This window comes from Taurulus bubalis, assembly GCF_910589615.1.
Source record: "Taurulus bubalis genome assembly, chromosome: 4".
Lineage (NCBI taxonomy): Eukaryota > Metazoa > Chordata > Actinopteri > Perciformes > Cottidae > Taurulus > Taurulus bubalis.
The window spans coordinates 15,624,256-15,651,567 of NC_136592.1; the positions used below are offsets into that span (position 1 = coordinate 15,624,256).

A 27,312-nucleotide genomic window follows, 5' to 3' on the forward strand; every position below is an offset into this window, starting at 1 on the left:
TACCGCCAGGGGGCACCACTTCCCCCGCATTGCTCCAACTAAGTATTTATCCGGTGAAGAAGAAGAAGGCCCAGCAGCCTTTGCGGCGGAGGAATGTTTTGAAGGTATCTGCGACACATTTGACATCAACGTCTATTTTAACGTTATAAAGGCGCCAGTTTTACTAAAAGCCAATGTCTTAAAATCAGCAACAAAACGATACTTCAGCTACAGTTCATTGAGCTCAACATTCAGACAAAACGCTAGCTTCATTTTCATTTGTCAAAAGTTTTGCTTCTCTCTTAGTTAAAGCTGGCTGGCTAACCTTAAGCTGTTTGGTCCTTTAACGTTACGTCACTCGTTTTTTAAGTGGTTTTCTCACGTTACTTCACGACTTCTTGGCGCACATGTTGTACACAGAGTAGTATTTCCACAACTGGCTCACATGTTGCACTCTAACTGTCACACAGAGTACTAGTGGCTCACATGTCGATAGATGTGCAATAATGTGTGTGTTTTCTCTTGCAGAATGCCTTTCCATTTCTGCCCCCAGTGTGGGACAAAATTGGAGCCTGATTTCAAATTTTGTCCATCGTGTGGGGAGAAGCTTCCCCCTCCTGTTGATGAATCTGATCCTCTGAGTTTGACGCCATCTTTAAGTCTCTCTCCACCCAAAAAGGATGAAGCAGTAGTTAAATCAAGCCTGGCTTCAAGCTTAATATGGGAGCCCACGGAAAGTACAGGTGAATAGCTTGACAAGAGTTACTTGGTGTCATTCATACATATTAGACTGTGTGTAGTTATAAACAAATGTACATTCTCTTTTTCTTTAGTCCGTGCATGTAACACCTCAACTCCAGTTACAACTCGTCCTGCACTGCGAAAGACCCGTAACTCCCTTCGTCTAGACAAAGAAGTTAAATTCAACATTAAATATGCTACTCCACCTGTGGTGCCCTCAACTAGTCCTGTTAAAGATGACAGGATCAAAGGTAATTCAAATGGCCTGGAAGGAGTTACAACGTTGCTGTTCTGAAGAGGAGAATTTGCCTTGAAGGTTTTATTTAATCTGCTGTAGCATAAACAATCATTGTGACATACCAGGCAACACATATTGGAGCTGATGCCTTTCTTTAGAACAACTACGCTATGATTTGTATCAACAGATATCGGTGTTGGATTGATTGGAACTCCACCAAAACAGCACCCAGTTACTTTTAAGCTCGACACAGTGGCAGAGACAACTTCAGAGTCTCCTCCTGTCCTAAAATACCCTCGACCTGGTGAGCTGAAACACAACATTCCTTGTGAAAGATGCAATGTCTCTTGTCTGTCAATATTTTTTATCTTATTCATATGATCCATATGCAGTGAGGGGAAAGGCAAAACTCTCCAGCCCCGTTAACCAGGTAGACGAGAGAAAGAGTCTGACTGATAAAACAAGTAAAGCAGAGGAATCCACAGCAGACCACTCTCCTGTCTCCTCTTCCCCTGTTTCTTCACCAATCTTCAGGTCACCGTTGAAAGGTGAGCAAAAAGGTTTGCCATTACCCCGCACATGACATGGTTATTTATCAAGTAAAAGGTTCAATTCTCATATTATTATTATTACCAGTGAAGTTCAGCCTCCCACTAAAGGTGGACATAAGTTAGAACATTGAAAAATAAAACGTAAAGTACTGTTTTTTTAAAGTGACTCATTTATTAGAGGGGGGACAACAAAGGGATTCAGTTTTCAGGTGGTGGACTTGCATTTTAGATTCACAAAATATCAATTGGTTTGCAATCAGGTTAACTGGAGACGTGGTTCAATCTTATCAGGTCGGTGTGTAGATACACGTCGCATGAGATGACTTGATATACATGGGACCATTTTATGAGTGGTTCTTAAAACATGTAAGGTAAAGAGATGTGAAGTGAGGGCATCCTTTTTGTGACTGGAACTGTGACTTTCCTGATTTGATCCCTGTCATCTTCCTCTCTCCTCATGTCTTCTGTCACTCTGCACTTCCTGCTGTTGGTAAAAACACATGAATGTCATCAAAGGGAATCTTGAAAAGAGCCTCACTTTTTTTTTAATATTTATACATTTTTAAATTAAAAAACATCTGTGACATTAGGATTCAGAAATGAAGCCCAGAGAGACAAGCTGTACAGTTGTGCATCATTTAGTCATGTGAGTGTGTTGGCTTACTTTTTTTCCTTGTATCTTATCTACAGCGACAGGAAAAAACAAAGCCAAGAAGGCAAAATATGCGTCCGCTGTGGAGCCGCTACAGGAAGGTGAAGAAGTGACAGACACGACGGGCAAGAAGTGGAAGCTGGTGAAACTGCTCAGTCAGAGCACGACAGAGCTCCTCTACGAAGGTGAGGCTGTGTACATGACATCGTGGGAAAACCTGGGAAGTTAAAGAAAGAAAGAAGATGGCAGTTTAATGATGATAATATTATATTTACTGTTACATATCTAAATACAATCAATGAACAGTTTTTAGCAGGTGAACTTCATTGAAGCAGATGTTATACCAGCAGTATAGAAAGTGATGGCTAACCTAGTTTAGTGGACAGAGCTGCAGTTTTCTACAACACAAAATAACAAAGAGCCTGTATTGTCACAATTAAATAACGTTGTTTTGTCTTTTTTCAGTGTTGCAAACCGTTCCGAGATCCAATCCCAAGGAATCAAATGACATCCTCAAACTGGTAAGTACTGCCTCAACTCTTTTGGGTTTTTAAGTACTGATGAATTAAAATCACAGATGTTCCATAAATAATGAATAAAAAAAATTGCTCTCTTACTTATGTATTCATCAACAAATTAATTGTCTATTTGTTCTCTATTTCCCGTAGACTTTAAGTTTATCTCATGTTATTTTTATTTATCTTAGGGAGCTAAAGTTGGAAGAATCTTCAATGAGCAGAACTTTCTGCAGAGAGCCGCTAAACCTGCGTCAGGTAAGGATTTAGTGTGTTCCTAGTTTAGTACCTCCAAATTATTTTCTACACCTACCTTTGGCTCCAGTCATACCAGGACTCTAACTTATCTGATGATAACTACAAGATAAGTTTATTTTGTCAAAACAAAGGCCGTTGCAGTATTTATCACAGTCAAGTACTTAAGTGGTTATATTGGCTGTAATATGCTGTTCAATAATCAGTTTTAAAGAGTGACAGACATAAATCAGTCAGAAACAGAACCACTTCAAGTAAGTAGACAGTAAGAAGTGTTCTGGCAGTTTGTCACGAGATCTAGTTTCACAATGACCCTTCAAAATATCTGCCTTTATTTCATAATCCATTCAAAAGAAAAGCAGAAGTGGACAACAACATATTCTACAGGAGGAATGCCAAGGAGACAAATTCTTTAACCCTTTAGATACAATCCTGGTTTGTCTGGAGTGTAACTTTACACATGAACCACACATGGTAATGAAAACCTTTTGTCTCTCTCTAGTGGACAAGTGGATCAAACAGAACAAGATGGACTTGCTGGGGATTCCTTCCTGTGTTGGCTTTGGTCTTCATTTAGAGTCCTACAGGTGTGAAAATGTGCACATTATATGAAAGAGTTTAACAGCAACATTGTTCTGCTATAAATGTTCTTTATTTTTTTTATAGGTTTCTGGTTTTCCCCAACATGGGCCAATCTCTCCAGTCTGTCATGGAGGAACAAGCAGAGCTTCTATCTGAGAAAACTGTCCTTCAGCTCGCCTGCAGAATAGTAAGTGTAAACTTGATGGCTTGTTTTTCATACAATATTCTTGATTTTCCCCTCCCTTAATAATCATTGACGTTTCTTTCTCCTCCAGTTAGATGTGCTGCAGTATATCCATTCAAACGAGTACGTTCATGCTGATATCAATTCAGAAAACATTTACATCAAACTAGGACAGAAGTCACAGGTGAATAATACGCTCAAATTGTAAGCTGTCCGTTCCCATGATTTGAAATGTGTTTTACGTTGACCACTTTTGGCTTGTGTGTGTGTGAGATTAGGTATACCTCGTAGGATACTGCCATGCCTTCAGGTACTGTCCAGGTGGACAACATGTAGAGTACCGTGAAGACAGCAGAACACTACATGAGGGCACCGTGGAGTTCATCAGCCTGGACGCACATAAGGGAGCAGGTGAGTCACTTCTGTGGTTCACTGATTCCTCTTCCCATTAACATCAGCAAAACAGACACCATTTCATTCTATAAGCTGCTACAGACCAAAGCCTACCAGATGTATTCTTGTCTTTCCTCAGAGAACACCTACACTCCACCCACAGTCCGTCTGTCTGCACACACAGGCTTCACATTATGAGACTGATTTTGTTATTGTGATATTATCTAGTTTAGGAGTCAGTCATAGGACCGCGACACAGACGCCGTTGTATCTGGACCCACACCTAAACCTTGTAAAAGCGAGAGCATCTATTTCAAACGGCGCAGCTTTTCTAGCCTTTATGGCACTCATCCAGGAAACACACCAACCAATTACATGTGTTGTAAATCATCTCGCATGATGCTATTTGGCCAATCAAATATGTGTATTCTGATAAGTATCGCCTCGACTCGAGTGAAATAAACTCACATGTCAAGAGACGGGGAGAGAAACCCAAAAGTCGGAGAGAACACGAGTCAGAGAAGTTATTTCACATGACGTTCTTCAAAAATAGAAAAGTGGACAGCGAGACCAGAGCATTTAACCAAGAATGGACAGATTGTATGTTCAGTCTTCACACGGCCAGTTCAAAACCAGTATGTCCAGGGGCGGACTGGCCATAGGGGATACCGGGTAGGCCGACGGGGTTGGGCTGGTCCAATACCGGCCCACCTCCATCACCAACTGGCCCTCCCTCTGGCATCGCCAGACCCGACTATATTTTATGCTTCACAGAACACGTTAAATTTACTCAAATACCTAAAGTCAATAATCACTGACCACTGACTACTGACTAGTATTTATACTACTCCTGTATTCACACTCATGGTTTCCATCATCTTCTTTTCTCATCTAATCTCTTCCGTCAGTCTGACTTTGTTTTAAGTGTTATTAAATGTCAATCACTCTAGCCTACGCTTGCATCACTCACTTGCAGATGAAGCTGGTTTTGAGCCGTTTTTATGCACCTTAGACACCCCTACACACACACAACAAATCACCCAGCATGCAACACTACTGATACTACTGATGTTCACACGTTGTTAACAGGTTACGCTTGTACATGCGCGACTCGCCGATTCTTGGCTTCTTGCCAAAAGCTGACCTCAAGATCCAAATTGGTGGATCCAAATGTTATTAAAAAAAGCGTATTTGGTGTAATTCCTTTATAATCATCCAAAAAGAAGGTTAAGTGTATGGGTATTTTTCCAAGTAGGCCACTGACTGATCGATATGTGCGATGCATTGAGTGGGCAGCTTGCCGTGTATTGAGTGGGCCGGTCTGACATTAACTCCCGGGCCACTTTTCCCTCCCAGTATGTCTCGTGTGTTCAGAGATGGCGGGAATTTTAATAAAAAGTGGCAATGTGAAGAACCACTAGGAGACAAAGCACTTTGGTTTATTTTGTGTTTGCTAAAAAAAAAAAAAAAACACACTAATTCACTGACCCACAATGATGTTAACAGAGAGGAGAATAGAGCTGAAACAAGTGGTTTAAATAACCACAGAAATCAGTTGATGACTACATCTGGATGTTAATTGTTAGTCTACTTCAATATAAATCTAAATCATTAGACATCATTGTGATGTTCAAGACCTTCTTATCAGGAAATTCTCTGTAACTGGACCTTGTTTAATTTTTTATTATTTTTATTTATGCTTTAGTGTCAACGGTCCTTTCAACATTTTACTTTGATTGACTATGAAAACCACAAAAGAAGGTGATATGTACATCTGAGGATTGTTTTGTGGTGTTGATGTATCCAACAGGGTAAATGTGGGAGAAAAAACAGTAGTAATCACCATTAATGTGTATCCTCCTTTAAGCTCCGTCTCGACGCAGTGACCTGCAGTCTCTGGGTTATTGCATGCTGCGTTGGCACACAGGGACGCTGCCGTGGACCCTCCTCACTGACCCGGCCCAGGTAGCCACTCAGAAACAGAGGTGAGAGAGAGAGTGTGTTTCATCACTAGGATGTTTAAAGTCCAGACAACTTTGATTTACCATAGTAAGACTGAATTGTATCAACATGCCTGCATAACATAAACCTATATGATTAGGTTATTAGTACAATACAAAGAAAGTAAGTACTTAAAGTTATAGTTGTCTTTGTAGGTACACTGAGGATGTTCCTGCGTTGTTGAGTCACTGCTTTAAGAAGAAGGGAGTTTCCAGTGAGTTAAAATGTTTATTATATCACACATAAGTGTGTGTGATCAAGTGCCATTTTCTGATATAGTGTGTGTGTGTGTGTGTGTGTGTGTGCGTGTGCGTGCGCGCGCCTGTGTGTCACGGTGTAGGTGGATTTCAAACGTATCTGACTGAAGTGATGACTCTGCAGTACTCTGAGCAGCCGGGCTACTCGGCGCTGAAGGCTGGACTCACTGCTGCTTTGCTGCAGCTTGGGGGGTCACCGGAGCTGCCGCTCAGTCTTTAGGTGAGGACTCTTCACTGCAGCTCAGAAACAAGTAATTACACATGACATGTAGATTATTGGGATATATCACAGGGTCCAGACACTACACAACCAGAAAACCTACTCTGCAGAATATTTCATATTTTTCTTTCACTATGAATAACAGGGTTAGCTCCACTGAGTTGGCGCCTTAAGTTTTTGGGCTGTGATGCATTGTGTTCTGTTTATGAAGATATATTGATCCCTTACATTTCTCATTTACAGCTGCAGTTCCACATTAAATACAGATTTTGAAGGTGATAAACAATTTTTATTCAGGACACAAATATTTCCGGTGAAAGTGAGAAGGAAATGTGCCTCTCATCCTCAGTGAATATCAAACCTAAACTAACTGTTCAGTTTGTTGAAAGTTAAGTACCTTGTGCACTCTGCGTGATTGTATTTTCAAATATTTACTGTGTTTTATACTTTCAGATGTTTAACTTGTTTTTATCATGCCGTTTCATGCACTGAATGAAGTGTTGTAGAGTTCAATATGTGACTCATGTTCTGTCATTGGGTTTTGATTGGGATCATTTTAAGCATTTCTGGTATTGTGGATTCCCATAGATTAGTGTTTTTAACGTTACAAGCTCTCAATATTTTCTGCACACATTTGGGTTTTGTTGACACCATTTGTTAAATGCGTCAGTGTTCCTCTTTTAACTGATTGCCTGTTACAACTGTTTTTGACTTTAACTTAGTACTACTGAACATTTCCTTTCCTTAAGACGAGCCAACACACAACTCAACGCTTCCACACATGTAGGCGTAGGTAGCAGTGCTGTCGCATCCTTTGGCTTCACCAGAAACACCATCATTCATTTATACATATTCACTTCATGGAGTGTTGTGTTTTTTGTGCTCTTGTTGTGATGTATTCTGCCACAGTCCTTATTACAGATTAAACATGCTGATTCATTCAACACAACAGACGTGTTCATTTGAAAGAAACCTTTATAAAGTTGAAACATTTCTGAACATAAACATTTTAACATTTCAAGACATATACAATTCTTTATATGAAACAGTAAATATATCTTATTGTGCACACTCTTAAAGTAATTCAGAAAATAAACACTGTTATCTTTTGCCTGATCTCTTCTGTCGTGGCATTTAAAACCATACATCGGTCACTTGAGGCACTTTCTGAATGAGGAGGCTTTTGTAGAATGGAAAACATGATGCTGAAAGACTATAGCGCCCCCGTGAGGCGGCTTTTGAACAGCTACGGACCTGATGACTTCCTCGCACTGAAGCCTAGCTTGCACACTTAAACTGATCAGTTGAGCTTTTTATACGGACATGCTGGCAGTGTGAGGCAGCTACACATGCAGGTTTGAATATAGTTTTACACTGCAGATTGTTTATGTTGGACCAGTTCGAGGAGAAACTCAAGACTCCCAAGTGTTTATATTCAGTCCTAATATCACTAATGTTCCTTGTGTTGCTCTGAAGGTTGAATGTAACTTCTGCACTCCGTGTGCATTTCTAAGTAATTAACGGCCTCTGATGCCGAAAATGAAAAGATAGTCAGGATACATTCCAGGTTGAGAATTGACTTAATGTCCAGAGCACATCAATGAAAAACTTCAGACAAACATCACATGCTCATGAAGCCTTTATCTGTCACTAACAGTGGAAAGAGCTCTGGGCCGTAAACTGATTTAACACTGATTCGTTTGTTGTATTCATCCACATATACCGATCGTTTTGAATGCAAACCTGGGACAACACAGTAAGTGATTGTAGGCTTATCCATCAACTTAAACTAATAAATGCTATAAAGCCACAAACAAGGCTGCTTTTAGCTGCTCCTGAAATGTTTTGGACATTGAATTTTCACATGACAGGAACAGTTTATGAAAGTGTAAACTAAGGCAACATGATGGATTGCGTGTTGAAAGAATGAGGACTTTGAAGGGACTTTTCTTTTGGGGGGGGGGGGGGGGGGGGGGGCTTTCAGTCATGACTGAGGTGCAGACACCTCAAGGTTTATTTAGGCAAATATGTGCACAAACTCGACCGTGATGGAGGAGCTTTGTTTGTCTGAGCAGTAAGTGGAACGTCCTCAAGGAGATGAGGAGTGTAACAGGGAGATGGCATGAGTAAGTCAGAGTGGGAGGAATGGTTTAGCTATGGTTCCACTGTGCCATTAGAAGACAGGAGTGGCCAAATGGGTGGGAGTAGTGGTGCGCTCCTCTTGACCATGTGAGGTGTCCTCTCCTGAAAGATTAAAAACAGGGGAAATTAACAAACTCCTCACACCTCCAGTTCTGTGGTCACATGAACAACTACAGCCTCCATTTACAGACAAACTCTTCTAACCGTGTTTTTTGTCTCCCTTTTCCTCGCTGTGCTCCTCCCTCTCCTCGGGCATCTCCATCTGACACAAGTCCTGCACGTCCCCAACGCTTGACTCCTTTTAAAAATATTTTTTATTTCTTTTAAATCACATGTGATTAACATGAAAATAAACTCACTCCCATGACTGCTTTAAGAAGCATTAATCAGATACTTTGATTACCTGTGATTCAGAGAAACGATCTTCGTCCGAGTTCCTGAATCCTTCTGGTGCCTCCATAAGGATCTGTAGAGCGTCTGCCTCCTCCTCCACCTCATCGCTGCAGAGTGAGACACAACAGTAGACTAATGCAACAGTGACGTGCATGGTGGGGCAAATGTAAACTCTTTAGTTGCATGCATACACTGCATTACTGAAATACATGATGTTTCCATCTATGTTACGGAAACACCTGGATGTTCTGTACATCATTTCATACACATTTCCCAAAAATACAGCCAGATTCATTTGGAGATATTTGGCCGATTTAAAGTAAAGTTGGTCAGTGAGGTTTATGGGATTTAAGAAATTATAAGACCTAGTATGATCTATGGCTGCGTTCACGTCATATCATTTAGACCAGCGGTCGGGCACCTATGGCTCTTCCGGTGACGGCATAAGGCACCCAGACAATTTTGAGTTGAAAAAAAAAGAATACTTGTGATATTTCTTAATAATACTGTGTCATTTTAAAGTAAACAGAAAGATAGATCAGAACAGAAGATACATTTAACGGGTCACGGGTCACCCGTGGGTCGGGTAGGGAACCAATGGCTCGCGAGCATGTCCGGGTCATTGTAAAGGTGAAGAAATCAATTTGATCAGATAGCCAACTAGTTTATCCGCTTCAACCCTTGTAACGGAAAAGATGATGAAAAGAAAAAAAGACGATGATTACCGTGCATTCAAGGCTGCGTGGACAGAGGAATTTGCATTTGTGGACAGAGCAAGATCTACGGTATGTCTAATATGCAATGATAAAATTGCATCGATGAAACGGTCAAATATAAAGCGGCACTTCGATACGCACCATGCTTCATTTGCATCAAAATATCCAGCGGGGGACAGCAGGAAAAGGGCATGCGAGGAGCTACAGCGGAGAGTGCAGACGAGTCAGCAGCAACTACGTGTGTGGACCAGGCAAGGTGACGGGAATTCCGCTAGCTTTGCGGGTGCTTTGGCAATAGTAAGGAATGGAAAGCCATTCACAGATGGCGAGTATGCCAAAACATTCATGCTTGATGTGGCCAATGAACTGTTTGATGACTTCCCAAATAAAGACAAGATAATCAAACGAATAAAAGACATGCCCCTGTCAGCAAAACCATGCAGCACCAGAAGTCGCATTAAAAGTAAGACATATTTAATTTATTATACGTTAAAAATACTATATGGCTCTCAATGAAATATATTTAGAAATATTTGGCCTTTATGGCTCTCCCAGTCAAAAAGGTTCCCAACCCCTGATTTAGACCATAAATATAAAGAAAAAAAAAATAGTTCAGTTGGAGGTATTTCTGAAAACTACAATATCTCCAACAGACCATTGGCAAATTGACAACGAACCTTCACTCAAAAACAGCTACATTTAAATCCAAATCTATTTTTTCATTTAAAAATGTTTTATGTTTGTGGTTTCAATTGTTAATAAATCACTAAAAACACTTGAATTGGGGAATATCATCTGGGAATAGCGCATGAAAATTCCCCTGTGAGAATAATGGGAGCTTTTCCTGTTCGACAGGAAGCTGTCTTATGTTTATTAGTCATGTGAAATGAAAATTTGTTGAAAATGAAATACTTGAAAGGTACCACCGATTCAGCTCCCAACAATGATTACTAACACTGACCTTCTTCCAGAGTAAAAGTTTTTTTCATCCTCCACTTTCTCTTCCACCATTTTGTTTTGGTTCTCTTCATGTTGCCCACCATCCTCTTTCTTTTCTCCTTTGTCTTCCTGTTCCTTGTCTTCCTCCTTCTTTTCCCCTTTGTCTTCCTGTTGTTCCTTGTCTTCCTCCTTCTTTTCCCCTTTGTCTTCCCGTTCCTTGTCTTCCTCCTTCTTCTTCTTTTCCCCTTTGTCTTCCTGTTGTTCCTTGTCTTCCTCCTTTTCTCCTTTGTCTTCTTGTTGTTCCTTGTCTTCCTCCTTTTCTCTTTTGTCTTCCTGTTGTTCCTTGTCTTCCTCCTCTTCCTCCTCAAGATCAGAGCAGTTGAGGAAGTCAAAACTTTCAAGGGCTGTCTTGACTTCTAGATTGAAACTAGAAGAAGTAGGAAAAGAAACCTATGGGGAAAACAAATGCAAGCGTTTAAATATCACCGTCACTACATCTACAAACTTTACAAAAACAAAGGAGTGAATAAAGCTCACCGTCAGAGCCTCCTCTGATGGTTTTGTCTCCTGGATGGACGGATGTGGCCCACTGTGTTTCTCTGATGCTTCTACCTGGCGCCCCTCTCCTCCAGTGGTGCGGGCCTCAGTTTCTGCTTCAGTCTTTCCAGCCTTTACTGACGAATCCTCAGATGCGTCATCTTTTTCCTCCTTAATTGAAATACAAACTTGTGGGAAGCCACTTTCAGACAAATCCTGTGCTTCTATCAGCGACACAGGAGCTACAGAGGAAACATCGGGGCACGAGCAGCTCAGGTTTGCTGAGGATTCAGAGAGATTAGCTGATTGGACAGACACTCTATCAGTCACAGTGCCGTCTGGACTATGAGAGCACGAAGCCTGCAGATGGCCATTGGGCACCGTGTCTGCCTGAGTGAAAACCTCCCCGGCTTCTGTCTCATCTTCCTCTTGGTTAGATGAGAGCGACGGCGTCGACACGCTGGACTTGTGCGGCGTGAAGGACAGCTGAGGGGTGAGAGGGGTTTGCAGCATGTTGGAGGCCGTCAGCCTCTGAGCATGGTGAGCAGAGGCCGGACTGGAGGAGTCGTCAGAGGATTCAGAGGAGTTGGACCAGACGGTCCCGTTCTCCATTTCCCCCTGTCTTTTCAGCAGAGACTAGACAACAACAAGACACAGAGAACATCAATGGGAATAAATGATCATGTTATTTTATTTATTTTTATATATATATATATATATATATATATATATATATATATATATATATATATATATATATATATTTATATATATATATTTATATATATATATTTATATATATATATTATATATATATATATATATATTATATATATATATATATATATATATATATATATATATTTATATATATATATATATATATATATATATATATATATATATATATATATATATATATATATATATATATATATATATATATATATATATATATATATATATATATATATATATATATATATACACATATAGGTCATCAAATTAAATCAAGAAAAATTGAAACTGGAATAATACAGTGGCCCCAAACTGTGGGAGGCAATGGAGGCTAAAAATGTGGAACTAAAGTTAAATGATTTGGTGTCATCTGCGACCAATAGAACGAGTGGGATATGAAACGTTTTCTGCTTCCAAAAGGCGGCATGACAGAAAAGTCAGTCATTTAATTGACAGGAGCTTATTTCTAAAACTAACTAACTATAAACATAGCAACCATTTGGAGATTCACAGAGAACAGATTTATCCGTGTGCTACGTCATAGTATAAACATAATATATAACTTTTTCGTTCCTTTACAGATTACAATATGTAGGGAATGTTAATTCATCATTTTAGTCTCTGGTAACATGTAACTTGTAATATTCTACACACTAAATGATTATCATTATTTGTTGCTTTCTATATACAAAAACAAAGAATCACTTGTAACTCAATTCATTGACAAAGACAGTGATCAATTAGTAGGCCTTAAAAACCTTATTATACAACCATTTATACAGTTGCAGCTGATGAAATGTCTGTGATTGTCTCTTCATTTTAGATCAACATTAAACATAATCAGGCTTAGTCTATTATCTATTCATTGTTTGGTCACTATAAACTAAACTACGTCCCAACACACCGACTGTACAGGGATGAATCTGGGTGTTGTACGGCTGAATTCACAACGCAAGGACGCCGTCCTGTCCGCCATGACATCGTGGAACGCCCCCACTAGCAAGCGGCTCTGCCTGGACCTGCCTCGAGGCACGCTCTTCAGCGAGTTGAGGAAGAGGAGGGACATATTGGCGCTCTACTCAACCACTATTAAACAGCTACAAGGACCACAGCTCCGTTCATACATGCTGCTGCTGTCACACGTCCCGCTACTGCTATCGTTCATTCTCCTCACATGAGGCACGGCACTCCCACCACCACATGTCCTAACACAAAGCGCTCTGTGAATATCCTCACACACATCAGTGCTACCGCTACACATAAAGCAGTTGGGGAGCAGCTGAAATAGAACAAGCCAATGAAATGACAGTAATAGTAGTAGTATCAGTAAGATAAAACAAACAGCGTATATGTGTAGTAAAATAATTAGCAGTTAATGGTTTTACATATCCTTAATACAAACTCTAACCTAGTAGTGTAACAGAACAGGTGTGCTGGTTTGTTGTTAGTGTAGTATTCTGATAGGATCTCTTTTATTGTGACTCACATAAAACACCTGCTCCCGCATAGAGGGCGTGTCTGGAGGGCTCTGATTGGACATCAGACGTTTGGAAACTGTACTCGAGGAGGATGTCTGGTCGTCCTTATCAAACGGACTGAAAAAAAACAAAGCAAGACAAAAACTGAGAGACTGAACAAAACCAAAACCTAGATTAACATGTTAAAAGTTTCCAATTACAAAGATAAAAAGAGGCCATGCAAGGTTTAAGTACCTCCAGGTGACCTCTAGGTTCAGCTTCACTGTCCCGAGGTCGTTGATATCCACGGCGAGCGTCTGGGGAAGCGGGCAGAACAGGTCGAGCATTTCGCAGGACACGCTGCCCACCACCACATGATTGGCCAGGCTCTTCAGCTCTGTCACCTTGACAACCAAAATAAACACACCTCAGAGAGATGAAGATAGGCAGAGACCATGAGAACAATTAGCTACAGCTAGCAGTCTGTGAGAACACATTTATTGAGTTAGAGGATAAGGCTGGCGAGTGGCGACAGAATATATTGCCTCTAGTTTATTTTGAGCTGCTGCTGTAAATACAGTCATTGTTTGTTTTTTTCCCTTTTAAAGCTGATCTCACTACCTTGATTGACAGCAGTTCTGTGACGAGAGGCAGGAAGACGTACTCTTCACCGTCCCATATCTGCTTGTTGCTGACTTCCACGCGGCCTCGTAGCCTCCAACGTTGCCGCCCATAACGCATAAGGACCTGATGGGGCCAAAAACAGCCGATGTGTTGCCGCGGACGTAGAGACTCACAGACCACAATTAGTGTCTACATGCTTGTATTGGTGTTTCTTACCTCATACTGGTCACCAGCACACAGACGTGCAAAGCCAGCGAGGCCTGGAACAGCCGAAAGAAGAAAATGAGAACTATATAAATGTATAATAACGCAGAGTGAAGGAAATAGGAAGTGGTAGAAAGTGACTCACCCTTCATCTTGACATGAAATTCTCCCATCTGGCTTTCTAATTCACTCTCAAGTGAGCACATGTGCTGCAGAGGCAGAAGGAAGGGAGGATTTGAATAACATAACAGCGATTGGTTAGAACATAAAGTACACAGTCTGATACCTATTTTAAACTAAAGGAAACTCCAGCACAAAGAACCAAGTGTATATGCTGCAACATACAAACACACTGACATCATCTCAATCACTTGCCTCTGTACATTCCCTGTAGCCTTTGTTGGCTTCACTCAGGCTCTCTCTGGCCTCCTTGCTGCCAGTGGCGCAGTTAAAGGCCGCCACCATCTTACTCGCTCCGTCACGCAGTCGCCGCTGTATACAATAAGCATCGTAAAGCTCCTCAACCTGGAAAAGCAAATATTGTACAGGTTTCAACAAATTAATGTAATGCTAGATTCTCACCAGAAGAGAGAATGAAAATTAATATTATCACAGATTTATTTTTTATTGGATGAAAATGGTCAGAGAAAATCCTCATACACACCTTGCTGAGGTGGAACTCCAGGCGACGCATAAACCTCTCTATACCTTTCACTTGCTACAAAAGAAAAGATATGAATTATTAAACTTGACAAACTAAAGACGGAAGTCGTTCTTCCATCGTTACACAGTTTCAATGTGCTGCACTGGCGTCTGTATTCAACAGGTGTGAATGAAACTCACCTTATCCAACTCATACAAAGACCCCTGCAAAGGAAATAACACATTTAGCATCGCAAATGTCAAATTAACATCCTGACTGACTGACGGGCGACGACAGCATCCAGACCGGAATGACAGTCGATACTGGGGATACTGGTTTGAATACATGAGCTCTCACCAAACGACCGTTCCTCTTGTTCTCTCTGGTCTGGTGACCCAGACTGTCCAGCTCCAGCTGGTGGACCTGCAAGTACGACCTGAAAGGAAAAACCAATCATTGTTAATTATTTATTTTCAGACTCAAAAGCAACCATTTCCTGCATTTTCTGTGATTTTTCCACCTGGCAGCTGTCCACTGGAATCATTGCAAACAGAGCCTGAGATGTGTTTACTCACTGTAAGCCTCGACGCAAGGCAGCGTACACTTCATCCAGCCGCTCGGGCTGCGGGGTTTTAGTGGGTGGCAGTTTTGTGGAGCCTGTGAACATCCTGCTTCCTTACAAGGCACGTTTCTCTTGGATAAAACAGTGCTGAGGGAGGGAGAGCAACATGGAATCACTTCTGACAAGGCCTTCGTGGTTATTTCAATCAAAGCACGTTACAATCAAGCCATCAAGGAAATTGGTAGGACATGGAGTGAGAAATAAAGAGTAATGCTCACCTGCTGAGTAAAGAGAGCTTATCACTACTGTAGCATGCTTGGAGAGTTGAGTGCAGCACTGTGGCTTTAACAAACTGATGGACATGTCCTGTAATTACACAAAAGGGAGACATTAGAGACAAAAATATCCCTCTTCACTTCATACCTCATTGTACCTGACAGGATTTCTGTTCTTACTCTGTGATTATCACAGCGTCTGATAATTACAGAGGTCAATGGAGGAAAAATTGGTGGAGGAAAAGAGAAGATAGGAACCGTTCTTTCACTTCCTCGGTCTGGCCACATTGTTTTGTTGAAAGTCTGAGACAGTGAACGACATGCATGCAGCAACCACAGTGGCCACCACTGACAACAGTAAGGAGTACATTCTGCTTTTGCTTCTCTTCCCCTTCCTTCCCTACTTCTCCACCCCTCCACATCCAACAACAGAGTACAGGAAGTCTCATGTCTGACTCTACACAGGAAATTCTACACAGAAGTTTGCCTCAAGATTATAAAACTATCCCTCTGCTATGTGCCAGGATGTAAAAAATGTTGCCTTTTCTACTCCAAAATAAACCATTAAACGTGCAGATTAGCGTGATGCCTCAAATCGGGGGAAACTATAGGAAGAGAGGGTCGAGCATGAGCTAATCTAGTCACAAAAGAGATTACAGATTTAAACCAAACTAAAGCTGTCAAAGCAGGCGCCAACCCCATATTAACACATGGGATCTGTGAATGAGACAGGACAGAGCTACTGGGGACATATGCCGACCCATTGTCTTACACTGAACTCAAACCCAGAGGAGAAATGTGTTTTATTATAACAGATGCTATTAAATGCTTGACCCACACAGATTATGGTTTTATATGATTGAAGCCTTGTTATGGACAACATTGCTGACATGAGAATAAGCTGTATACACCCTGCTGCCTTTATGTTCTCCTGCCACACAAAGAGGCCGTGGGCTCGGGGTCTCCAGGCCAGGGGTCCAGTTAAACCGCTAATCTTAGCGGCACACTGGGAGGATTAACTACAGTTGGTTAGGGGCTAGAACATGGCAAAGAAAGGTGCCATACCAGAAAGCCTTTACGGATTAAACACCCCACCACCAACCACATTTTGCCAAACATGGCCCAAGAACATGTGCAGGACTCTGATCTGCACCCTTAGGTGGACACAGCTGTGAAAGTGAAAAGTCATCATGATGATGCACACATCTTACACACTCCCACCCACCCATAAATAGCTCCGCAGACTTTATATTGATCATTCTGAGGGCCATTTACCTCTCTGTCAGATGTGCTTTTATCCCTTTCCTTACATTTGAGATCATTAACTGGATTAATCCTCTCCGAGCGGCGGGAACAAAGAGGACACTGTTTCCAATCACCTCACAAGACTGGAGTTTTGTTGAAAAAAGCCAGTAGATTGGGTTTACGAAGAATCATTCATGGGTCACAATCATTTCTTTTGACAAATGAATCGATCACTGAATAGGGCTGCAACGACTGTTTTTTTCCATTGCAACTGATTTTTTTTAATAATAAATTGATTGTTCAGTCTATAAATCGTCACCAAAAAAAAAGGTAAAAAAAGAAGTCCATGTCAATAGATCGATATAAAAACGTACAACGGTATACATCAGATACAGGTCTGACGTTGAAGAAGCTGGAATGAGGAGACATTTTTGCTTGACAATTTATCAAATAAATACAAAATGTGTCAATTATCGAAATAGTTGACGATTAATCAATGTGTCGGCACTAACATCACGATGCACCGCAATTTAAATTGGTTTAATATGACCATTAGTTGCTCGATGTGTTATCACACAGAAAGTCGTGCATGTGACGTTTCGAGATTAGTCATAATCATAACTGGAAGTGATGAGTTTCTTGTCGATCAGATGATCCGCTAATAGACTAATCATTGATGCTGGGGATCATTGGTGCAGATATAAACATAACTACGTAGCTCACACCCGACCAGTGTTCATCCATACTTTGGGGGTCTCGGCGTGTTTGAGGAGGAAGAGGAGGAGGAGGAGGAAGAATGGTGTTACAATAAAATGCCACCACCTCCAACAATACTCTAGATTACTGGATTAGCCTAACTCGGCGGCAGCAGGCCACTGAGTCGGATCAACACGCTCACACATCCCACTCGTGCTCTTTAAAGTCAAACGAGAAAGGATGGAGCTCAAACGGCACATTTTAGGGAACCGGAGTCGAGCCAGATTTTGTTTTCGGCACATATCCCACCCCAGCCCCCGTAGCGCATCACAGGCCACAAAAAAAAAAAGTCCACTCCCGTCCACAGCAGGACCCCAACACCCGGTTCCCCACAAAGTGTCGGTCCACGATGAACGCCAAAGACAGCACAGAAAAGTATGGATTAAGTCAATCTCAACCAGCTGGCGGATGTGTTTTCGATAACATCACAGGAAAGCAACTTCACGTCGGACGGACTCATGCCCATGTAGAGAAAAACATTTACAGCCTTGTTCTGTGACCTTGCGGACAAAAGCAGCGGCCCCCTACCTCTGTTTTAACGCCCGACCCCCCGGAGAACAGGACCGGAGTCTCATTTCCAACGCGATGCTCCACACAGTTTGCAGAGGTTTACAGTTATTCTGGGCGCTGTCCCTCTCCTTGATTTCGCAGTTTTTTGTGTCCACAATCAAGCTGACGGCAGCTGCCACAACCAACTTCCGGGTGTGGGTTTTCACTATAAAAGCTCATAAAAGTGAAGAGGAATGTGCAGCTGATTTGAAAGCAAACATACGCAGACACAAATGAGATGTATTTCGGTGCACAAAGTTTAGGAAACTAATTGATTGAAGGCCGCAAAACGACATAAATAAATATGTATGTATGTATGTATATATACCATCATGATGAGATAAAAGGTAAAATCAGTTACATTTATTATTTTAAGAACATTTTAATTTGTAAAAAAAAATCAATGCCAAAAAGTTTTGCCAAAACACCCCTTAAGGGACCAAAGGGAGAGAGAAACAGAGAGAAACCTCGGAATTAGAAACCGTAGAGGATTCCTCCTCCAGAACAGACAGAATAGATGTCATACTAATACCAGACAATGGGATCAGCCTACTGAATTAGAGTACGAGTTGAATGTCAAAAAATTATGAAACAGTCTGACAGTAACAAAGACATCAACATTAAGTCTTTTGAGTGTAAGAAATTAAAAAGCAAAATACAAGAAGTATAAAAACCAAAGCATGTACCAGTGTGCACACATTTAGATATCACCTTATGGACTCAACAAAGATGAGCATAGTACATTTGTCAACACAGCATCTAATAGATCCGACTGAAAACTAAATATTAGACAATCAGAATCAGAATCATTTATTGCCATGTATGTTTTCACATACAAGGAATTTGTCCTGGTGGCGATGCATAACATTATACAATAAACAGAGTGCAAGAAATGGGAACAGGTTTAAATTTACAATTACATCTACAATATAATATATCATGAATAGACACTCTGGCTACACAGGATAGCAAAAGTCTAATAGTCTGTGATAATGATCCACTTCAAAATATATATCAATTTGTACTAAAATAATGTTCCTATATCTGTAGCTTTAACCAATTGTGAACAGCTGCAAACACCTTCATCAAAGCTGTACCCCCCCATGTCATCAAGACTGTGAGCCTAATTCTTCCCAATTAACAGTCTCTTTGCGTACTGTGCATTTAGGTACATGGGACACAGGCGCCAACGATATAACAGGATTTGTGTGGATGTTCATGTGAATTCATGCCAACGAGTTGCATAAAACGATCGCACGCGTTTTATTTTTGAAATGTTTCAGCAGCCGGAAACCGTGTTTCTGCTAGTTGCTGTGGCAACAAGAATGTCCCTCAGCCTGTCACCGTTTGCTGCTCCTCGCGCTTCGCTATCGTCCAACGGAAAATAGTCGACACCCAAGGGTGGCCCAGTGAAACGAGTATGTACAACTCTAGCAGTTAAATCTACCAGACGCAAGGAGAGAGCGGGGGTGTCCGAGTCTGACCGAGTCGATGGGGGGGGGGGGGGGCAGACACACACAAACACATGTGGCGCTTCTTCCTCCAGAGTTCCTACAACACAGGACGTAGCAGCTGACAAAAACGAGTGTTGCTATAAATCTTCGAGATTAAATAAAAGACCATTGCCGGCTAAAACTCGAGTTTTATCAAATCCATTCAACAATAATTCAGTGTGATAACGTTTACTGGATACCACCACCGACGTGTAAACAAAGTTTAAACACGTTAGTGCGACAAAAGTATCCAGACACCACTACGTAACCTCATTATATCTACCTAACGTTAGATATAGTTAACATACGTATATATAGGCTATATAATGACGCTCATACGTCATAGCTATAATAATAATCAGCTGGAGCCAAGATTACAGAGACTTCCACAACTATTGCATGACTGAGGTTCACAAACCACATAAAGCACCAAGACACGAAATCAGTGCCAGATACACACACACACACACAAAACCACGGAGTCAACTATTTCACAGGGAAATAACGTTAGACATTGATGTTTAATTAAACTAATACATTAAATAGTGTCCACATCTCGTGCAATGTTGCAGAAACTGTGGGATCATCCAGCCCTTCTTCCGTAGTACCAACACCATGTGAACAATATCATCCGAAACCAATAGCTGGGGCTCAATGCGTTGATACAATGGGAATTAGGGTTTTTTAATTTAGACTAGCTTAAAATGTCTGCAATAAAGCCGACTTTAAATCTAATATAATTTGGGGCACATACACCATTATGTTTACTGATGGCATTTATAGTAACAGCACTACTGGAGAATAGTGAAGGACTTGATAATTATCCCCAACAGGCTCTTCTCACATGATGCCAATTCATGTGACATGTCACATGCAAAGTTGGGTCAGTATTTCTATAAGCCACTGCCTATTGGTATCAGTACAATTAGAGTAATATGCACCAATGTTACAACAGAGATCTTCCTTGTGAAACCTTAAACGGAGTGATGATCCAATAAATACACACTAATTTACTCCATGTGTAAATAAAGCAGTTAGGTTTTGTATGCATTTTGCATGCTTATAGAAAATAGCTGCTAAACATTTGATTGACTTTACAGTGGATAAGTCACAGCAACCCCCGGTCATGTAGAAGACAGACTGAGACTACCATGCTACCAACTCACAATCCTCAGGTGAAGTTCATGATTTTGGTCAACGCACCAAGTTACACTGGAATGGGAATAATACAAAAATGACATATTTGATCAGGACCACTGGGAAGGACAGAGTAGTCCAGACAAGCTTCTGGTGCCTTGTAAGTTAATAGAAAGGAGAGAAGATCTTGATATCAAGTAGTCAATTTAATAAAATAGATCTGCAAGCAAAATACATGGACATTTGTTAGCACTCAGTTGTTTCTCTGCATATTTTGATAAACAATATTTCCAGCCATAATTTCATGGGGCTTTAACTGTACTTCAAAACCAGACTGATTTTAAATATCCATGATTGAAGTTATTACAGCTGCAGAAGCCTAAAACATAAGCATCAACATCTACTTTTCTTTAAAAATTGGTTGTACAGTCATACATCTGTTCTTGTTTGCCAGTTATTAAAACGTCATTCAAGCTGCTACGTCGCATTGCCAATGGTACAAAAGAAAAATCAACCCAAAGTGGAATGGCTACAAAAGGGAGTTAAACACTGTTCATTCCTTGCACTGATCAGTGACAAGGTTTAGTACATACAAGTCATCTAAGGGTGTTCCAGTAGCAAGAAATCATCATAAGCAGGCTATTAAGCTTTTAAAAACTAGAATTGGCTTAAAAAAGGGAAATACTAAAAAAAAAAAAAAAAAACACAGAAAAAGCCAAACAAATAAAATATTTTAAAGAAACCCTTATCTTGAAAGTGGCTGTGATAAACAGCAGTATTGTCTCCCTGAAAGTTGCCTCCATTTCTGCAATATGACATTTTTGATGTGTCAGAGACTGTCAACTTGGGCCTAAATGTACTTTTTGCCAAAACGTCAAACCCAAAAAGCCAGTTTCAAGCTCCACATTTCAGGAGAGCAGTTTTCTGTCCAAACTGAGAGGGGCACAGAGCTCTTCAGTGAAGATATTGAGTTACGGCAAAAAAAGTAACGCAAAGTTCACATTATGAGTGTAACTGCCTACTTTTACTCACAAATGTATAAACAAGTAAAACATAAAATCAGTTTCACCCAGATCTTTTTCATAAAAATGACATGCACCCAGTCTAGATTGAAGGAAGAGTCAGTCTACCATGTTAAAATATATTTAGTGGATTAGAATGTAGAAATGTACTCTGTCAAAAGAGATTTTGTAATGTATATAATGTCGCTTAGAAGCTAAAGATACTGCTTTCAAATTACAGCCACCCTAAACTCAAATGTAAAGAAATACATTTTTTGGAAGTAAATCCATATAATCCAACTCTCAAAGATTATTACAAAGCAAATCTTAAATTACAACAGTGATGTGCTGGATGCAAGTGTATGTAATCCTAAATGACGAGAATGAATAATGAAGATGTGATCATGGATCTATGCGTGTCTACAGGTTCGAGTTTCACATCCATCACCGGTCCATCATGCTGAGGATCATTTCAGGAGTGAGGTCTCCATTAGGTGGGGCCTCAGACAGCTGCACCACTGGTGCCGTCGCCTCTTCCTGGGGCAACTCCTCCAGCTGGATGGTCGACTTCCCTCCACCGACCACCACCTCCTCTACGTTCTCGTCGATGACATCCTCCTGGTCATCGCCGCCAACCTCCTTCTTCACAATTATGTCATCCACCTCTCCAGTGGCCTCGTCCTCCACGCGGATGATGGCAGCCGCTGTTAAAGAGTTTCAGGTCAGATTCTGCTACTATAAGCTCTTAACATATCAAAGTGATTTAAAAAAAATAAAAATCTAGCTATGTAGTTGTCCCAACACTTACTGTCTGGCTTGTTCTTCGGGGGCCGTCCACGTTTCCTCTTGACTGGTGGCTCCACAGGGGCCGGGACAGGGACGACTGGTGCGTCCTGTTCCACTTCAAGCTCACTTAGCTCCTCTTCCTCATCCAGCTCATCTTCTACAGATCAAGCATAGTGGCATAAGCAGACAAATTACATCTAGACATAAGCAGATTTCTAACACTTACTGAATAGAATCAAGCCTAGTTCATGGTTCTTCATCGCGTCGACGGCATACCTACGCCGTCGACGCGACGCAGTCGTTGAGCATTCGAAGTTCTGCGTCGAGGGAACGCGTTGCCTGCAATTAACCGCCATGCCGCCAGGGGTGTGGCTGTGTGGTTTCAGGGGTTATATAGGGGCCGAATCCTTTTTCTTCCGGTCACAGTAAACAGTAAACAATGGCGTCCAAGTTGGAGCGGCTGCATTTGGAGTTGGAGCTCATCAATATTGAAGAGCAAATGCTTATATTGCAAATGTTGAAGCGCAGGCGACAGAAGACGTTTGCGGAGGTGGTCTGTACGACCACTAAACCGGTCGAGGCTGGGAAAAAGCAACTGCCGGAAATTACGTTCTGAGCGGCCCAATCACAGCGCTTGCGGTACGCGTCGGCGCGACGCGTAGTTAGGATTTTTTGGAGGTGCGCGTCAGGCTAACGGAGAAGCATAGATTAGGCTTCACCACTACAATATATGATGAATTGATTGGGATTTCATTTTCGTGGTTGTGTACAATCTCCAGCAACATGAAATGTAAGGCTGCAGCTATCGATTTTAGTAAGAGTGTATGCCATCGATTATTTGAGTGATCAAATAAATCATACTTTTGCTCGATTAAAAAGCAATTTTAAAAAGACAAGCAAACGAAAAAAAGAATCAGTTTAAGAAGAAAAGGCTGTATTTTTGGCTTAAACTTCATACAAAAATCATCATCTGCCAAAACTAAATCCATTTAGTGTCATGTTACAGTATGGACAGATGACTGAGTTATCCAATCTGATCACTTCATGTGGGCACAGCATCTACTAGAGGAGCCATATCCAGCTTTACAAATAAAAGAATGTCCATCTAATCAACTAGGACGGTCTTTCGCCAGAAATCTGTGTTGCATAGACTAATGAAATTAAAAATTGACCATGAAAATATTTTAGACCCAGGCTAAATGATCAATTTAAACCAATGTCATTGCATATTCTGAAGTAAAATTGGGGGACTGGCAAAAAATACAAGCCTTGCTACATATAAAATACCTGTGTCACCCTCGTCCCTCCTGGCCTGCATCTTCCTCTTCCTGCCACGACGAGCCTTTTTGGGTGCAGGAGTTCCATTTTCTTCTTCTTCAACTTCGCCCGTGCAATTGTCTGTGTGACGTAGCATAGTGTTCTGTGGAACAAACACCCACACACAACCATCACAACTTAGTTACATATTGTAAAAGACAGTGACATGCATTTTCTATAACTCAGAGCTCAGTCCTACTCTGCGGGTAAACGTCTTGTTGCACTTGCTGCAGACGAAGGCCGTGGGCACAAAGTTGGGATCATGGTAGCGCTTGAAATGCATGTCCAGAAGCTGCTTCTGCCGAAATGTTTTCTCACACTGGCTGCAGGCAAATGGCTTCTCCCCAGTGTGTGTACGCTTGTGCATTACCATGTGGCGTTCCTATGGAGGCAATAGGTCAGAGATAGTAATTTAGCATGAAAATAAAACTGATTAGCATAACGATATTCCACTTGACACACACACACACACACACACACACACACACACACACACACACACACACACACCTGTCTGCAGCAGTAGTCACACTGTTCACACTTGAAGCGTTTCTCATTCTTGTGAGTCTTCTGATGTTGGATGAGAGCATAACGCTCATGAAAAACAGCATCACAGTAACGACATTTCTTTCCCTTCTCAAGAAATGAGTGCTGCTTCCGCAAGTGAACACCTGGAATAGAAAAGAAATTAAAATATGTTAGACAAATGTTACTTATTGCATGAAAAAAGTTGTATACCATACAATACAATACTCCAATGACTGGCACGTTTTAGACCATGCTCATTCTATACATTATGCATGATGAGAAATAACAATTTCTCTAACAACCATAGTTTGCATGGACATACTTCACCATCTCTCCAAAGAACAGCCCAAACTATATTTATAATATAAAATCAGCAGTCACAGCACTTCGTCGTCTTTCGAATCTGCAGTTGATCACATTGAGTTTTAAAAATGGTAACACAACTAACCAAGGTCGCTCTTGCGTGCAATGACAGTATCACAGTGTGGGCAGTGGAACTTGGCCACGTTCTCTGTGTGCTTCTGCAGAATATGCATCTTCATGGTGCCGCTCTGTGTGAAACGGGCATGGCAGATATAGCACTCGTACGGCTTTTCACCTGCACCAAAGGGGATGGAGTTTAGTTAGTGAGGTACTCTTCAGCAATTGGGAATAACCCTTCTTCCGGCCAATAGATGATGCAAGTATGTTACCTGAATGTGTCCTCATGTGTCTTTTCAGCTTGTAAGTGTCTCTGCTAGCATAGCTGCACAGACTGCACTGGAAGGGCCTTTCCCCAGTGTGAGAGCGAATGTGCCTCTTCAACTTACTCACCTTTAAAAAAAAAAAAAAAAAAAAAAAAAGACAGAAAAATTGAAGGGGGAGAAAGGATCTTATCCCTTGGAGTAAATTAACGATTAGATGAGTACTTAACACAGACCAACATGTGGTCACGTACCTCCACGCTGCAATAGTCGCACATGGAGCACTTGAAGGGCTTCTCGTGTGTGTGTTTGTAGCGACGATGACGCACCAACTCACCACTGGTAACAAATGCCATGTCACAATCTTGGCACTTATGTGGCCTAGTGCCTAAAGAAATAGAAGTGAGAATAAAAAGAAACCATCATTTATGAATAATATTTAAAAGAAACATTACATAAAACAATAACCAAAAGCATGACAAATTATAAACTGTAGCAATTGTATGTATAAGTATGAGTTTCATTTTCTGCATTACCTGTATGTGTATTGAGGTGGTTTCTCAGCAGTGTGACTGTTCGAAATGCCCGTCCACACAAGTGACATTTATGCGGTCTCTCATCTGTGTGGCTCTTCATGTGTCTGTCCAGGTTGGAGCGCCTCGGACAGGTGTAGCTACACAGCTCACACTGGAAAGTCTTCTTAACACCTGGACACAACAATTTAAGATTATAAAAGAGGAACATCACATAGCCAAACTGCAATCTAACATGTGTCTTTTCAGCATCATGTTGATATATTTACAGAAACTATGAAAAGCGAACCTTTTTTCTTAATCTTTGTAGGCTTTGGTGGCTTTGTGTTGCCCACAACCTTTTCAGCATTCACTTCTGACAAAAGCCCCTCTTGCTGCTCTTCTTCAAAGTCGTACACAGAAACATCCATGTCACGATTGCCCTCTCCATAGCGCAGGCGGCTCTTCTTTGGTTTCTTCCCTTTGTTTCGTAGACCTGAGATGGGCTGGTAGTCTGGGTCCTTGGTCCATTCTGGGTCCTCTTGTAGAGGCACAGTGGTTTCTATTTCTGCTGGCTCTTCCTCTTCCTCCTCCTCTTCCTCCTCCTCTCTCACCGCTTGCAGCTCTGGGTGGACTGAATGCAGCTCCTCTTGCTCTACAGTCTCCACCTCACCATTGGCACCCACTTTTACCACCTAAGAGAAAACATTTCATATGCATCGTATTGTGACCAGACTCAACAAAAGTAGTCCATAGAGTTTCAGGGCATGACTTAAAAAAAGGGGTTGCTCTTATTGCACAGCAGCCCAGAGTCGTTTCTCACCTGGAAGCCCTCCGGCAAGGGAAGAGTGTGACAGATAACAGGCTCTGCGTCCTTGTTAGCTCCTGATGCGTCAACATAGGTGGCCTGGAGCCCCTCAACAGTTGCGACAGGTACCTGCACCAGCTGAAGCTGACCAAGACCCAATGTAGCCCCTGTCTGCTCCTCCATATTCACCACCTACAAGGAAGCAAAAAAGTCAAACGTTGCCCACAAAACAAAAAACATTTTACAGCAAGGCCAGTAACTCATAATCAAACTGTAGACAACATTGAACTTTCAATTGTGTTCTACACCAACCTGGAGCGTGATGATCTGTCCATCCTCTCCACCAGTAACAGTCACCGTACCGCCACCCTCCAGCACCTCCGTCTTCATTTGCAGCAGAGTCGGATCAAGAGCGTCCATCACCATCATCTCCATGTTATCAGCCACCCCACCCTGTGCAGCTATGACTGCTTCTTGTATCAAGGCATCTCCACCCTCTGGCAGGATCTTTCCATCGGGAGCAAGAGCAACAGTCTCCAAGGAAATAACCTCTCCCTCCATGTCAACGGGCCAAGTAACACCCTTCATAGGGAAGACAGGAAATAAAAGTTAGAAATAAGTTTAGTGAAATAAAATTAAAATCTAATTGATTTCCTTTTGCATGTATCCAGATGGTAGTAGTACCAGATATGGGCATTG

The 27,312-nt window shown here is 41.4% G+C and overlaps 3 protein-coding genes across 4 annotated transcripts; 1 reads left to right on the top strand and 2 right to left on the bottom strand.

Annotated features, from left to right (window-relative positions):
- Positions 1 to 508: 508 nt before the first annotated feature.
- vrk3 (VRK serine/threonine kinase 3) lies at positions 509 to 7,404 on the top strand (the record flags this gene model as incomplete). 2 transcript variants are annotated; one of them, XM_079216616.1, is made up of 15 exons in its annotated part: positions 509 to 722; positions 813 to 971; positions 1,146 to 1,262; positions 1,351 to 1,506; positions 2,200 to 2,346; positions 2,627 to 2,682; positions 2,868 to 2,934; positions 3,434 to 3,518; positions 3,598 to 3,700; positions 3,789 to 3,881; positions 3,976 to 4,108; positions 5,958 to 6,075; positions 6,247 to 6,305; positions 6,432 to 6,568; positions 7,318 to 7,404. In XM_079216616.1, 14 exons carry the CDS (start codon positions 509 to 511, stop codon positions 6,566 to 6,568), a joined length of 1,644 nt encoding a protein of 547 aa, XP_079072742.1. In that variant the 3' UTR covers positions 7,318 to 7,404. The 2 variants fall into 2 exon arrangements, with proteins under 2 accessions (XP_079072742.1, XP_079072741.1); XM_079216615.1 differs by lacking the exon at positions 7,318 to 7,404 and adding an exon at positions 6,812 to 6,938.
- A 1,125-nt stretch (positions 7,405 to 8,529) lies between these two features.
- Positions 8,530 to 17,472, bottom strand: LOC306735965 (uncharacterized protein; the record flags this gene model as incomplete). Its single annotated transcript, XM_079217538.1, has 17 exons — positions 8,530 to 8,812; positions 8,915 to 9,008; positions 9,114 to 9,210; positions 10,781 to 11,208; positions 11,296 to 11,931; positions 13,520 to 13,628; positions 13,746 to 13,894; positions 14,112 to 14,237; positions 14,331 to 14,374; positions 14,464 to 14,527; positions 14,694 to 14,843; positions 14,983 to 15,036; positions 15,162 to 15,185; positions 15,319 to 15,397; positions 15,537 to 15,636; positions 15,802 to 15,889; positions 17,446 to 17,472. 17 exons carry the CDS (start codon positions 17,470 to 17,472, stop codon positions 8,742 to 8,744), a joined length of 2,340 nt encoding a protein of 779 aa, XP_079073664.1. The 3' UTR covers positions 8,530 to 8,741.
- Positions 17,473 to 21,165: 3,693 nt separating this feature from the next.
- On the bottom strand, positions 21,166 to 27,174 carry LOC306736016 (transcriptional repressor CTCF-like; the record flags this gene model as incomplete). The annotated part of the gene is made up of 12 exons (XM_079217596.1): positions 21,166 to 22,683; positions 22,788 to 22,922; positions 24,053 to 24,185; positions 24,282 to 24,464; positions 24,593 to 24,753; positions 25,059 to 25,208; positions 25,303 to 25,423; positions 25,548 to 25,681; positions 25,830 to 26,000; positions 26,116 to 26,500; positions 26,629 to 26,805; positions 26,926 to 27,174. 12 exons carry the CDS (start codon positions 27,172 to 27,174, stop codon positions 22,424 to 22,426), a joined length of 2,259 nt encoding a protein of 752 aa, XP_079073722.1. The 3' UTR covers positions 21,166 to 22,423.
- Between the last annotated feature and the right edge of the window lie 138 nt (positions 27,175 to 27,312).